Source organism: Patiria miniata, unplaced genomic scaffold, assembly GCF_015706575.1.
Source record: "Patiria miniata isolate m_02_andy unplaced genomic scaffold, ASM1570657v1 HiC_scaffold_5, whole genome shotgun sequence".
Taxonomy (NCBI): Eukaryota; Metazoa; Echinodermata; class Asteroidea; order Valvatida; family Asterinidae; genus Patiria; species Patiria miniata.
Window position 1 is genome coordinate 12,324,866 of NW_024037072.1, and position 15,085 is coordinate 12,339,950.

The following is a 15,085-nucleotide window of genomic DNA, read 5'->3' on the forward strand; positions in this document are numbered from 1 at the left end:
AGGGCGATTTCAAACATTCACCATTCAATTGGGGGTTTCTTTTTCATTAACCGTCATTAATAAATACCTTGGAGAGTTGATGGTTTCTGATTGGTCGAGACTCGATCACGTGGCCGGTCATTAACGGTGATAATGGACCGGCTTCAAAGATCAAGCGAATAAATGGCCCCTGAACCAGTATTGATCAAGCCCCGTTCAGCCCCATGCAAGCCAATGATTGGTCAAAATATAGTAACAGTCCTGCGGTAGCTTTTAACAATTGAGCACTGCACATGCGCTCAACCCCCATCGCGTGAGACTGACGCGCGCGTACGCAACACAGTTGCTAGGGATGCGTGCGCGCGCGCGCGTAAGGAAGTTTTGAAACGACATCGTAAAGCTAGCTGTGCAGTATATACTGAGGATGTTTACGACGAAAGCGTAGATCTACGATTTATTTTCTTTGAAACACTTCACCCACCGACATATTTACCTTTCCTAAAGCAAGCATCTCTGTAATTCCGGACACAAGGAATGTGTAAACGAGATTTCAGCTTCCTCCATCAGGTAAAGATATGAAAACATTGTTGTAATTTGTTTCGCTACGGCAGCAGTTTCTGTTGAGTTTACGTCGTTAACGACAGCTGTTAAGCTAAAATATGGCCCATGAACATGAACACAAAAAAAGTCTGGAAATATCGCCGGAAAAAAGTCACAAAATTGAAGCATTTTAACTGTTTATTTCGTTATAAAGGTATTTATTAATGGGAATAACAGTGTGAGGAGCCGGTCTTCACTGCGTGATAATGACCGGGTGTGGGGGTGACCGCTGTTAATGGACCGAGACGAAGTCGAGGTCCATTAACAGCGGTCACCCCCACACCCGGTCATTATGACGCAGTGAAGACCGGCTCCTCACACTGTTATTCCCTTAATCAAATTAGATGTACCTGAAATCAATTTAGAGAAAAGGTATGCTTGCGTAAATGAATGCACAGGTAACGTAGTTGGCCGTCTGTTTCTCAAAACCGAATGCACGGACAGTGAAAACATTGAACTTTCATTGAATTGAAATGGTATTAAAGACGTGCATTCAAATTCAGACGAAAATGAATGACCGATTTTCAGAAGTGAATGAACATTTCAGGAAATTGGCCGGAAAAACCTATACCACCATGGATAATGGGGGGTGGTGGTTTACATTATTTTTCAATGTATTTCTATGAAAAAAATGAGTCTGAGCGTGGGGGGGGGGGGGTTTGACCCCTAACCCCCTTTTTTGTCTGTTCTCCTTTGTAACTTTTTGTTCATTGTAAATTTAAGGGTATCCATCAATGCCGATCGATAAATGTTCAGTGCTGGACAGCTGAATTTTGTGGTATTTGTTATGTATTAAAATAGAACTTCGCCTCGGGTAATTATCACCCATCCAGACTCCCACCGGTCTTAAACAGAGTGTTATAATACCTCCCAAACACACATTTATTCCCTTATTGAATTACAAAAACTAAAATCTGCAATATAAAAAGCGTGTTAGCGTTTCACAGTTGTGTGTATAGCTAGCCCAAAATCCATGAAGCAAATAAACAAATATTGTTGTTTCAATGCCTGGCTCGCCACCATATCACGTTTGTTCGAGCAGGCTCTTCAACTTGAGGGTACTTGATAAATTTCCATGAATATTAAATGAGGGTATGTTAACGAATAGATATAACAGATGCAGCCGAAGCTCAAACTGCAGAATCGGATGTCTATATTGTACTGGTATGGACTGAAGTTTTTTTTCACTGAGCATCCTTCAAAGGACTAGAAAGAAAGAAATTTATACTTTTGAGGACATTAAACTAATGGACACAATTCGAGAAAAAATATGTGTTTTTGATGATTTAAGGAGCAATAATGCGTCTGAAGCAGGCTATGACAAATCTAACAAGTAGATAATTATTTTTGAGAAAACTGTGAATATGCATGAATCTTCATTTTTCACGACACAAAGCATAATTATGTTTTCGTTAAAGGCCGAATGGTTTGGCCCTAGCCATCGCTTGGAAATGATGGTAACTCCCTTTTTCTCGAAAATGACAACAAAGTAACAGCAATGATTTCGCAGGATGCACAATCCTATTATTTGCTTACATTCAAAAAGGATATATCGCGATATTATGACAGTTTTCATTTTTAACTGCTTGCAAATGGTGTCTAATTACCTTTAAAGTGCAAGGCAAATCGCAAATTTTAAGGATCATGGGTCAACTTGTAATTCGGAATTTCTGAGACCACGCGACAATTACGACACATTGCTCTATAGACCTTATTCTCGAGGAGGCCATTTTTAATCATGTATGTTCCCTGACTCTATTTTATAAGTTGTAAACTGTTGATTGGGATGGTGCCAGACAATTTTATGATTGGGCAAAAAAATTGTTCTGCTTCCAGTTAGCCTACCTACCCTTTTCTGACAGCCCCTTCCCTAATTTTTTTTGAAGGGGGGGGGGGATGAGGGGAAAACCCCCCGAAAACCACCAATTACTACCTTTTACCCTTGACTTCATGCAGACACCTCCATATCGTCACCGACACCACGAAGTAACACCCAAGTAGACTTGAGTGCGCACTACGCGCGCGTATTTTACAGAACCGAGTGATTTTCATTTACATGTACACTGTGCGCTGAATCGGTCATTTTCGTGTTCACGAAGTAACACTTATTAAAATGTTCTATGATCTTACAAGAATAGGTATTAATCACATTCCTTTCAAGTTCCAAAAATGAAGAGTTTACGTCACTATCAATTGAATATGGCTGACTCGTGAATGAAATCTTTTCACTTGTAACGACTGGCCGTCAATTTTTCAATTCGCGATTGTCTGTGACTGTCTGAGACGAAGTCGCATTTGTCACATTGATCTGGGAGACTGTCAAGCTCTGTGGTTGTTTGCAACTGTTTTGTGATGTCCTAATACCCTCCGATGATTGTCTTGATGACATGCTAGCAATTTGCTACTGCCACTGTTCAAGGGCGGATCCAGAGCACAACTGTTTGGGGTGGATGAAACAAATTTGTGTCCCCTTAAATTAAAGTGGGTCCAAAAATTACGGCGCGTGGTACGCGGCTTGTGCAAGAATGCTGCTCTGTGGTGCGATCTGAGGCAATTTCCGACCACTTTAAAGGGAATGTGCAGCATTTGCTTTTGCTGCAATTTTCAGAAATGAATGGATTTGGAGGATTAGTATTTTATAGGATATATTTTTTAACTGACTTGCTTCACGTTTTGGGTTCGGAGATGCTGGATAAACCAAGAAAACCAACCATGTTCTTATAGTTTGGTTACCTGACCCCATTTGAAATGAAACAGAACAATTTTTAGACTTTGGGGAGTTGTAAGGTCAGAGAATCAGTCTAGCAGGCTTGTACCCCTTCATGGGTGTGTAATCAATTGCAAAGAAAATTCGGAATAACTTAATATGAAATATTAGAAGCAGTTTTGAAAAAAAAAAAGTTTTCTCCAACGCTGGTCGGCCGACCAGCGTTGGGAAAAATTACAAGATTTCTTGAAAATGTAAGCACACCAGGAGCCACAAGTTTACAGGATGTTTTGGACTGTCATTCCCTATCAAACCAGTAAAATATTTTGTCATATTTGATCATTTCGTTGTTTGATGTTTGCAAATGTTGTATCTTCCCTTTCACCACATTTTTTTAAGGAAAAGATGGTGGTGTAGGCCTACGCAGTGCCTGCTTTTTTTTGCATTTTTTTTGGGGGGGGGGCTTGGGGGCCTTTAGAGGCATTGCCCCCGTTGCCAACCCCCCCCCCCCCCCCGATCCGCCCTTACTTGCCACTGGTAAATCTGTCACGATTTCGCACGCTTCACGTCACATACTTTCGTATTCCTTTTAATTTGATTTAAACAACTAAATAATATTGTTTTCAACCAATGTTCACACGTTTACAAAGTTATAATGTCCTTCATGGCAATTGAATTTTCATAGTCATAAAAAAATATTCATCCTATCGACCTATCCTCTCATCTATTCATTTATCATGCTGATGTCGATCGCGATACCAGCAGATGTTGGAACCGTTTTAAATATCGATTACAATAATCATGTGTACGTTAGTTGTGCTCTGAAGGTCATTTCACACGTTTTTGAGTATTTATAATCTCATTTCAAAGCCCGAATGCCGGCATTTAAACAATTAAGAGCCATGGATGAATCGCATGTAGACACGACACTGTATCTACAGTGAATTATAAAATGATTTAACAGAATGAGAGAATGCGAACTTTGTCGCATCAACCGCAACGCACAGACCTGTCATGATGGAGATGTGATATCGGCTGTTACACCTCTCGACCGACGCACATCGTCCATTCTCATCATGGGTCATCTGGCGTAAGTATACACTTTTTGTCGCCAAATTGGTATTATATTGGCCAAAATAAAACATGCTTTATTTGGAATAGGCCTATATATTAAATGTTGCCCTGACCACAACATATCAATATGTATAACAACTGAGAAGTTCGAAGACACAACACTATTTTTTTTGTGAAGATTCCCTAATAACGTAGCATTTTTCCAGACGTAAATTGTTTTGAGTATCTAAACTGACATGTTCGATTTCAGTACAGTATTTCTAAAAAGTCCCCGGTAAGATTTTCCCCTTAATCCGGGTAATGTTAATCTTGACCCGATACTTTTCCGGATCAAAATGACACTTTCCGGATCAAAATGACACTTTTTCGGATCAAAATAACACTTTTCGGGTCGAAATTAGGATTTTCCGGATTTTTTTTTTTTTTTTCGGGGGGGGGGACATTTTGATGGAAAAAAGCGTCATTTTGACCCAAAAGTATCAGGTCAAATTTGATGCGCATTCCAGGTCAAATCTCCCTGGGTCTTGATTCTCACCTGGGACGTATTGGCCAGTACAAAAAAATTTTTTTTTTAAATGCATTGTTTCTCAATTTTAAATTGGAATTAGATCGACATACAATTATATATTCAATGTTTATTATCGGCTTTGTTTTCGTTATTGCAGAACACTTCGCGTGGCATTCGCACTCTGCCTTCTGACATCGTTCGTGTTCTTGACCCTAAAATGGTTTATAAATTTGACACAGTGAATACGTCAATCCGAATGACCCCTCAAAGGTAAGACATTTCATCCATTTTTTCCAAGAAAGTGATGGTTTGTCTGCGTCGGAATTTACTAACAAAATTCTGGTGCTTTATATACAGCATATGGCTACTTAAAAGAGAAACAGTATCAGTAGACGTCAATATGGAGTATGGCGGAGCCTGTAACGTCCTTGGAATTTATGCAACAGTTGCTCGTTATCTAAAAATAAATCCTAATTGTTTTTTTGCTTTAGCATGCGCATAATAAAGTTCTTTACGAAATAATAATTATATCACACAGTTATAGCTACGAGCCATTCTTTTGTTAGCTCAGAGCAGACATTTATTATGTCCTGCAAACCAAAAATGCTATACAAAATTTGTTTACAGATGATAAGGATATGCTGCATTTGCTGAAAATTAAACAATTTATTGTTATCAATTTTCTACCTAAGTCTCTCAAAAATAAGGTTAGTTCTTTTTGTCTTTGTGTGGGCATACTAGAATCCTCAGTTCTATCTTGTCTATTTCTAACCAAAAAAAATCTGATCTTCAAAAAATGTTGACATTTGAAGGAAATTTTGGTTTGGGAAATATGTTTTACGTTTTTTTTCCATAAAATATTTGGACGCAGCGTCTGCTCAACATTTTTGCAAGCGGGGGAGGGGACCAATAAATTTAAATTATGGGATATCTTTTCATGGCTCCAGTATGAAATAATGTATAAGCCCTCTAATGCACAACAGACGTGTGCAGACAAAAGGAATCTGACGTTATTCTAAGGCCGCATAATGAAGAGTTTAATAAATTATAATATATTATAATAATATTATTATTGTTTTGGACAATAGAATGCATGTGAATAATCACCTCTGGTTAAAGGAATATTTCGCACAATTTATTGTAATCATGCTGGGACTTGTACTGATTCGTGTTTGGGATATAATTAGACATATAATATATATAAAAAGACAACTGTTTTTTAACAAATAATAAATTACATGTGAAACATTTTCTACTCTTATAGGTTTCCATGCCATTTTCAATTACCACCCTAAGTAATAAAGTTCGATATTTCTCAGTCAGATTCCATTTTGTTTGGAAATAAATGATGCCACATATCAAAAATCACTCTCCAAATTAATGCATTTTCGATGGCGTCATCATGACGTCACACATTTGTCACTGTTTTGTGCATACATCTATACGACTTAAGAAACCCATCACATCCAAAGTTGTGAAATTAGCATGTTGTGTTCAAGAGATATGAAGATAATCTTCAAAAACTTCAAAAATCTATTATAATCACATGATGTCGTCATGATGACTTAATTTCAATTTTTATCTGTAACACATCCCGGTCTACCTACACATCAACTTTGAAACCTGATCAAACCCACAGTTCTCTAGATAGGATCTTCAAATATGCACCTTAAAGACGATGTCACATGACCCATGGTGACGTCATAATGACATCACTCGTCAACTTTGCTATGTCTATGCTAACTTTGAATGATATATGACAAAGACGAATGCAAAAGTGGCACTGATAAAAAAAATACGTTCACAAAGCCTAAGGGATTTTGGGACAGAACGCCATTGAATTTATTCATGGACTTGTGTATATTACTCAGTGTTCCTAAAAATGTATGCAAATCGTTAGGTTTAATGATTTAATTTAAAAACAAAATTAATAAAAATGCTTTTACATAGGCATTGATTCCTTGATACCTACATGTGCTCAAAGAAAAGTAGGGCGTGTTTAGCATGTGAAAATCACACGTTCATAATTATTGACTATTTTTTTTTATTTGACAGGATGAACGTCCAGCAATTTCAAAGAGTCGTGGACGGGAAAACCACAACAATCAAGCCAGTACAGGCAAAAGTCTCGAGTGAAAACAATGGTTCGGATATTGTAACAGTTACAACAGAAAAGCCGACGCCAGTGATTCAAAAAGCTAAAGCTTTTCTTACAAAGGCAAATGAATCGACAATAAAAGCTGCGAATGGTACAACCCTTGCAAAGTCAGCACACGGAGCCAAGTCAAATTCCAGCATTGTTGCAACAAGTAAAATATTATCACCATCACTATCCCAAAATCGAAGCTCACAGAACAAGGAGAACATTGTCAAACCTTCACATAAAGCTGCCCAAGATAATTCGACCCGGAAAACTGGACAAGTTACATCCAAACGACGGGACAGTGAACCCAAGACAACTGCTTCATCCGCAGGTCTAGGTCTAAATGAGCAGCAGTTTTTAACAAAAGTTGAAAGTTTCTTACAAAAGAAACAATCAGACCATGTCATAAGAGACGCCTTGATGGATGTCATTAATCGCGCAAAATCAAGAACTGTACACTGGAAACGACACGAACGAGAAAGTCAACAGGATAGTCAATCTCTTAATTATCTGGTAAGCATGATACAGATTACTCGACAACCAGCATCTAATCAACACAATCAATCACTAATCAGCAATTTAGCGACAACTGACCAAGTGTCGATCATGATTGGTGCTAACCTGACAATTTCCCGAGCGGACAATTTTCTAATCGAAACAGCTATTAAGACTATGATCACTCAAACCAATGCTGCACGTGTGATCGTCATTTAACAACAAACCATTCATGCCAGATGTTTACATTTCGACCAACGCAGAAAAGGGTAGACCTGAATCTGTTATATTTGATATCGATTGTAGTGGCTGAATCATATCAATGGTAACAATGAATTTCGTCCATGGTGTTCGTTAGCTCAAGGATAAATCGACAAACTTCACAATATGGAAAATACTAATAAATATTTTTAAAAAAAATAAATACTATGAGCGAGTGTGTCGAGAAAAGAAAATCATATCGTTCTATGATTCAAACAGTTAATCTACCCTTAAAAACAAAATGCTTATTACTTTCAGAAATGCCCGACTTCGGTCCGAAACAAGATGTTGACGACTCCACTCACTCGTAACAAGTTCGTCTTAGACACTCCAATTTTGGCTTGGGATGAGCATTACACTCACGAGGAATACCTCCGACTTGCAAAATTCCATGGCATTTTCGGATGGCAAGATTCCAATGAAACAGGTAATATCAAGAGTGTCAGGTGACCTCAGAAATCTGGGAGATTTTACGAGAATACAGCGCCACCGGGTATGATCTGCAACGTGTGAATTGTCCTATTTGATTGAATTCATATTGTGTCCTGACTGGGCTCATCAAATCAACAGCAATAAATGGGTACATTAAAAAGAAAAGAAAGCATTTCAATTTACAACATATTCAAGCTATGTAAATTGATATGGCCTACTATTATAAAATTAACAATGTTGACCTCAACTTCCGTTCAATCCGACACGCAGATAACAAATGGGCAAATTCAAACATGGGAGTCTGTGACCAAACTAGTCAGTGTTTGGTACCAAGACGTTCACATAAAAAGTGGACGTGGACTCGTGAGACTTATAGTCTATTGAACATTCCTGACATTTTTTTTAATGCTGCTCGGCCTACGTGGCTTTTTGAGGTAGTAGAAAGATAATGACAACGTGAATATCACCTTCCCAGAACAAATCAATCAGCTAATCGACCCAAAAAATCGTTTGCAAAGTGAAGTTGTGGTCAGCAAAAAGGAAGAACATGATTAATCTCATCCGCTCTTTCTTACCATCAGATATAGCGTCTTCGCTGACAAAGCTTGATTCGCCTCACAACCGATATCTGTTTGATAACCGTCTTGTCAACGGTAAGATTCCCGAAGACGATAAATGTATCACATGTGCTGTGATCGGCAATGGAGGTATCCTCAACGGCTCCAAGAAAGGCAAAGAGATCGATGCTAATGACTATGTATTTAGGTAAGTTCGATTCAACAACTTCGGCGACAACAACTACGCTATGCAGCAATTTATGTTTATGATTACACAACTCTACTTGTACAACCTCTACTTGTATCTGTTGTTTTCACGTGCTCTTCAAATAATGAATGTTCAATTTGTATGTTTTGTTTAAACAAAAACAAATATTTAATTCCGATTTTGGGCGTCTGCAACCCTCTGAAAAAAAGGGTTTTCATTTTGTGCACAAATAACCCGCCGTGCGGCAGCCGACTTTTTAACTGGCAAACAGTTTGAGAAGAAATAATTCAACAACTGAACGTCGGTTTTTTTTATGTCTCATTCAAAAGTGAATTATTTTATATTGCTAAGCAAAGAGCATAGGGATCAGAAGTATCACAATTTGCCTACTACTTTTCCTTAGATCAGACGAGCGTGATTATAACTGATAAACCCATGAAACCCGACACACACAGGGATATGACCTGGTATGCCGTAAAAAAAAAGTAAAAGGGACGGAAAGGAGGGAAGGGAGGGTCAATCTCTCTTTCGAAGCGATTGGGCCAGACTCGAGTCCATGAAATGCTGCTGTGGGAGATTGCCATTCGCCACACCTCCTCCACAGCAGGTCTGTTACCCTCCCAGCATTGAATAATGCCGGAACCCATTTAACACCTGGGTTGAAAGGAGTAATTAAGGTAAAGCGCCTTACTCAAGGGCACAACACGCAAGGACACGGCGGGGCTCAAACCCACAATCTCACGATCATGAATCCTGTTCTCTACCGCTATAGACCACACGTACCGTTAAGTATATTATTTTGTCAACCACTGCTTGACATCGATAGGATAACTGTGGCAGAAAAAAAGTGAAACTGACAATTATTTCAACATTTAACACCGATTCGATTCGCAGAGTAAACACGGCCTTAACCGAGGGCTATGAGGAAGATGTGGGGAGCAGAACCTCTTTCTATTGTTTTGGCATGATAACACTGTCAAACACACTAGCAGGTGGATGGAAAACGAAATTTAAACAACTTCCTAATGATGAGGTAAGAGGACACTTTTTGTATGAACTCAAAATAGCATTTAATAACAATTGGTGTATATGTGCTTTTTGGGTGGGGCACCTTGAAAAATAGATTTTCAAGTTGAATTGATAATTTTCCAGCATTACCTTAGTTATGAGCTTTCCAAAAAATCGGCCCATGACAAGTTATCAATTAATTATTTTCAACTTTTGAATTAAGAGCGGGACGCTTCTAATTCGTTCTGAATGTAGTGTGCGCTATTTCTGAACTGGAGCGCGCTATTTAAAACCATTTTCTAAAACTGTATAAAGGCCTGCAAAAAAAACAAGCAAATTAATTTGTTCCAGGACATTATATTTCTTTACATTTCGTTCGGAAAAGAAAATCAAAATTTGGAAAAGCTCGTATAGGGACCAACTTTAATAATCAAACAGTATATCTTATACACCATTTACTTTATTTCACTGTCGATACCCTAAAGTAGATAATACTCGAAATTACCCCAACCCACGGAAATTGCGGTTCCCTTTCCAAAGTCAAATTAGGTTTTGCCCTTCACCGACGTGTAAACACTGTATACTCAGTGTGTTACCTCCCAAGTGAAAGTTGGAAAACAATCACTCGGGTGGGACTCGAACCCACGACCTCCTGCTTTCTAGTGCAGACGTCTTACCACTCGACCACCGAGCTAACAGGATCAGATAGCTGGTTGGAATCTGATGTACATAGCAGCAGGTACCGCATCAACTATTATAAGATGGAATTCCGCAAAAAATCTACCTTATTGTGGTGGGGGGGGGGGGGGTTCAGAGGTCACAGCTCCCAAATGGCATGGGAATTGTATTCACAAAAGGATAACTGGCCCTCGACACTCTTGGGTTCGACTTGACTGAGTATTTTATTCTGTGAAGTGGCGGTCGAAGAGCACCGACCGATGACGGAGGCGGGAGATTAGCATGACCCGCCTCCGCCCTGCGGTGGCGCCCTTCAGACTCACCGTAAAAGTTCAGACTGTACCTCGGGAGATGCCACCAACGGCTGAGCAACGGTCTACATAGAGGTGAAGTGTCTTTATACACAGAAAAAATGGAGAACTAACTCAAGATTGATTATGATGAGGGATCATCCATGTAATAATTTCAAATCTCAAATCTCAGCTCCCTACATTATGAATACTTGCCAAAGTCGTAATATTTTTTTCCAATCAACACCTCCAATTGTTGCTGTTACGTTGATTGGGTTAGGGCCTATCACGTAATTATGTACTTTTATGTACATCGATTTTTCTTTGATGTTCAGAATGGCTCAAGCCATTAAAAGTTGATGTCATTTTGTGGTATCCACAGGGAATTCGGTATGTATTTTTCGCTGACGGCTACTGGGCTTACACGTATCTTGCATCAGTGTTACACGGAGGCAAAGGAACTGTTTTAGGAAACAGGTACATATACACAGTAATTTATTCAGAGTCTTGTTTGTAAATACAAAAAAATGTGAATGAACAATACTGAACCAACGGACATCCTAATAAACAAAACATTAACAAACATGTTTAAAAACACCTTAACTCAATGTTTCCATTTCTGTTAATGAACAATAATATATAATATCAATTCTATAATGATAATACATCGGTTCTTATATAATTTATTTTTTTTATTTTTGTGGTCGAATCTAACTGCTTGTTCATTCATGTATTTTGCAGATATCCAGTTCGATTTCCCAAAAAACTGCAAGCCAACGATATCAAGTTGGTCCATCCGGACTTTGAGAGATATCTTAAATGGAGGTTCGTATTCAACTCCAGATGTTGTTCACCGCTGCATTGGTGTTCTTTTTTTAAAGCACCTTTTAAGGAACTGGACATAATTAGTCCCATTTAAAGAATGGTATAGACAAATTGATCTGTTCACTTTGCAATATATCCCATTATGATATGATGAAGACAAAGTGTTTTTTTTTACGCAACTGTACCAAAATATCGCCGCTAAGTATTTAGGAATCGCTGCAAAATTATTGCTATTCTTATTCTTTTTCCTTCTTCGCAACACAGCTGGGTAAATTCGACCTATCAACGGAACCAAATTCATCGACCAACAACCGGTGGTATCATGCTTCTACTGGCGTTACATACGTGTGATGAGGTTAGTTGTTGGTGTTTTTTTTTTTTAAGTTTGTCAGCGTATGAGTCCATGTTTCTTTAGCAATATTCATTCTTCAACAAATTTTGATTTGATAAATGAAAAAAATGTATGTCTTTACCATCCTGTGAGGAAACTGCGTATGAATAGCCTACAGGTTGTGGCCTGTGTTGACTAATTTTAATTAGGCTGACCATCATGCATAATCTGACTTTCGCTTTCCAAGTTATATCTGTTTCGGGTAAACTTGTGCATTTGTATTTGCTTCGAATTTAGGGATACTATTGCAGTTTAACAATTGAGAATTAAAATCAAGACGTTTAACGAATCAGCAGGTGATATAAACTTAAGTGTTGTTATATTAAATGTCCTTACAGGTCAATGTGTATGGTTTCGGTGGAAGTTACACCAAGTTTTCGGAGCACTATTACGACAAGTCCTATAACAAACATGTCAACTATGCAAACCACGACAATGCGGCAGAGAACAGGCTTTGGAAAAAACTACACGATCTTGGTATCATCAATATGTATACCAGGGGATAGTCAGCTTCTAAAACTGTGACCCTTGACCCCGACAGTGGCAGTTGGTCGGTTCACACGGACAAGTCATGATCTGTCTTGTCCAAATAAAATGAGTGTGATGTTCCATCAGAATTTGTAAACCAAACTTGTCGGATGCATTTAGACCTGCAGTAGCGCTCACCCACATTCTGCAAACATCCGGGTCAGATTGACCCGCAATCCTTGTTCTATTTGACTCGACCCTTTGTCAGGTCAAACACTACAATTTTCCGGGTCAAATATTACATTTGTGGGGTTCAAAATGGCACTCTTCCGTGTAATCTCGACCCGGAAAGTGTCATTTTGACCAAAACAAGGTGTCATTTTTTTACCCGGAAAGGATTGATTCACATACAACCCAGATTCCGGGTCAATCTGGCCCGGGTATTTTCAGAGTGCAGCGATAATCGTAAGTATTGGATAAACCCGTGGGTGGATTCACCTGTCGCAAGTCTTACATTTAAAATTCTGTGACTGTTGATTTTGCTTTAGACATCTAATAAAACCAACTTTAACACTATAGAACCAACTTTTATCAGATAAAACAATCAACCGCAGCCATCAATCAAAACAACCCACGAAACTGCACGGCCAATTCCATCTTATTTTATGGCCTAATCAGCAGTTAAATCAGGCTCCTAAATGCCTGCAGTCTGCGATGCAAACATCGAAGATATAGAAGACCTCCATGTCCCTGTGAAAATTCTAAGAAAAAAACAGAGACTCCCCTATAAGGAAGTCCAAACTGAAAGAGAGCGTGACGGTGCAGGTTTTTGATAGATTTTACTTTCTGCACAATATCCAAAGCTAACAACAGTTACTCATTGGTGTGTTAAATAATTAGATAAAATAATTTTGATTATTTACTTACTTTTCAACATGTAGATATTTTGTTTGCCAATTTACATTTGTTACGTTTTTCAACGTTTGAACCCTATCAGGACTGAAGATGGGCAGTCAAGCGCTAGAACGCTTCGGCCGATCGGCACTAAGCTTGTTTTTACTCATCCTTACCTTTATCGAGGGTATTTTCACTTTTAGACATTTATTTTGACAGTTCTTGCATCAATACGGATTTAGAACATTACCATTTTTACCATACAGTTTTGCCGATATTGGTTGAAAGAAATTACATTTTGCGACAAAATCTCAAAAATTGATGATCTTGCCACCAAAAGGTAGGTAAAGAGCCCTCTAGCAGCGACTTTGGATGCCGAAAGGTTAATTGATCGGAGAATCCTTTTTGACCCTATGAATGCTTGTGGAAAATTTAAATCCTTTGAATAGTGTAGAAATAATGCCAAAAAAATCGTTTTGACCAAAAGTGGGAAGAAAAATGAAGTACCGGACAGCAGCGCAACTAAGTGACGTCATGATGGAAATTATTGCCGGCCAACCATCATGCCGAATTTTAGGAAAATCAGCTGAAGCATTTGAAAATTAAACTTTGGGACACAATATTCTCCTGGTCCTGAAAAAACGCGAAATACTGATCCTGATAGGGTGAATTCTTTATAGGCTTCATACTTATTCTTTAATGTTCATAATAAGACAATTTTGACTTCGAGGCTTTATGATAATGAATCATTAAACCTAAAAGTATAAAAGAGAGCTGGCAACTCCATTTTTTTTTTTAGTGAGAGGCTCAAGTATACTCTAGCATTGTTGCTCAGTAAATTATTGAATGGATAAATCATGAAAATAAGATATTCCTGAACCGTTTGGGTGATAGTGAAGAACCATGACTACTTTGGCAGGAGAGCACAACTCGATTTTCGGAAGAATTGTTGACCATGCCACACTGCTGCCATGGTGATGAAGATAGGTGTCCAAGATGTATTACTTCCTGAACATCTTAGCAGCTGATTTTGAGACGGTTCCATGCTGTGACGACACGAGCAATCCCAACACTCATGACGTCACTCTTGGTGCGATTGCGTCACATTCATGAAGCCCATGCACCCAACGTGGGTACCAGTGATCCGCATACCAGTGCTGTAGTATTCATACTCGGTATCGTAATCAAGTACTGTGACTCGAGTAATTTTTCAGAATACTCGTACTCCTTCTCGAATGTCAAAAATACTCGAACTCGAATTCACGGTATTCGTAATCTCGAGAAGCAAAGTACTTGTACTCGATTATATGAAAATGTACTCCATCATCAAATTACTTGTACTCGATTAAGGACTTGGGGGGAAATCGAGCAAGTCTGTTTTGAATTTTAAAAACAAAATCTCCTCACTTGGAGACGCACCTGCTCTGTTTGATCGATACTTACTGAATAGTACCGGGCTGTGGAGAGGATCGATTTCCTTTGTGTTTGTCGTACACGGACAATATGCTTCGTCTTAATGTACAATGTGCGAAGGCGTCTGTGCGGGATCTCATTACTTGAGATTGTT

The 15,085-nt window shown here is 38.6% G+C and overlaps 1 protein-coding gene across 1 annotated transcript; it reads left to right on the forward strand.

Moving 5' to 3' along the window:
* The first annotated feature begins 503 nt into the window (after positions 1 to 503).
* Positions 504 to 14,287, forward strand: LOC119742097 (alpha-N-acetylgalactosaminide alpha-2,6-sialyltransferase 2-like). The gene is made up of 11 exons (XM_038218121.1): positions 504 to 546; positions 4,251 to 4,376; positions 5,026 to 5,138; positions 6,924 to 7,524; positions 8,026 to 8,194; positions 8,781 to 8,964; positions 9,859 to 9,997; positions 11,323 to 11,417; positions 11,682 to 11,765; positions 12,030 to 12,120; positions 12,495 to 14,287. The coding sequence occupies exons 3-11, from the start codon at positions 5,086 to 5,088 to the stop codon at positions 12,660 to 12,662; spliced, it is 1,584 nt and encodes a 527-aa protein (XP_038074049.1). The 5' UTR covers positions 504 to 546; positions 4,251 to 4,376; positions 5,026 to 5,085; the 3' UTR covers positions 12,663 to 14,287.
* The last annotated feature ends 798 nt before the right edge of the window (positions 14,288 to 15,085 follow it).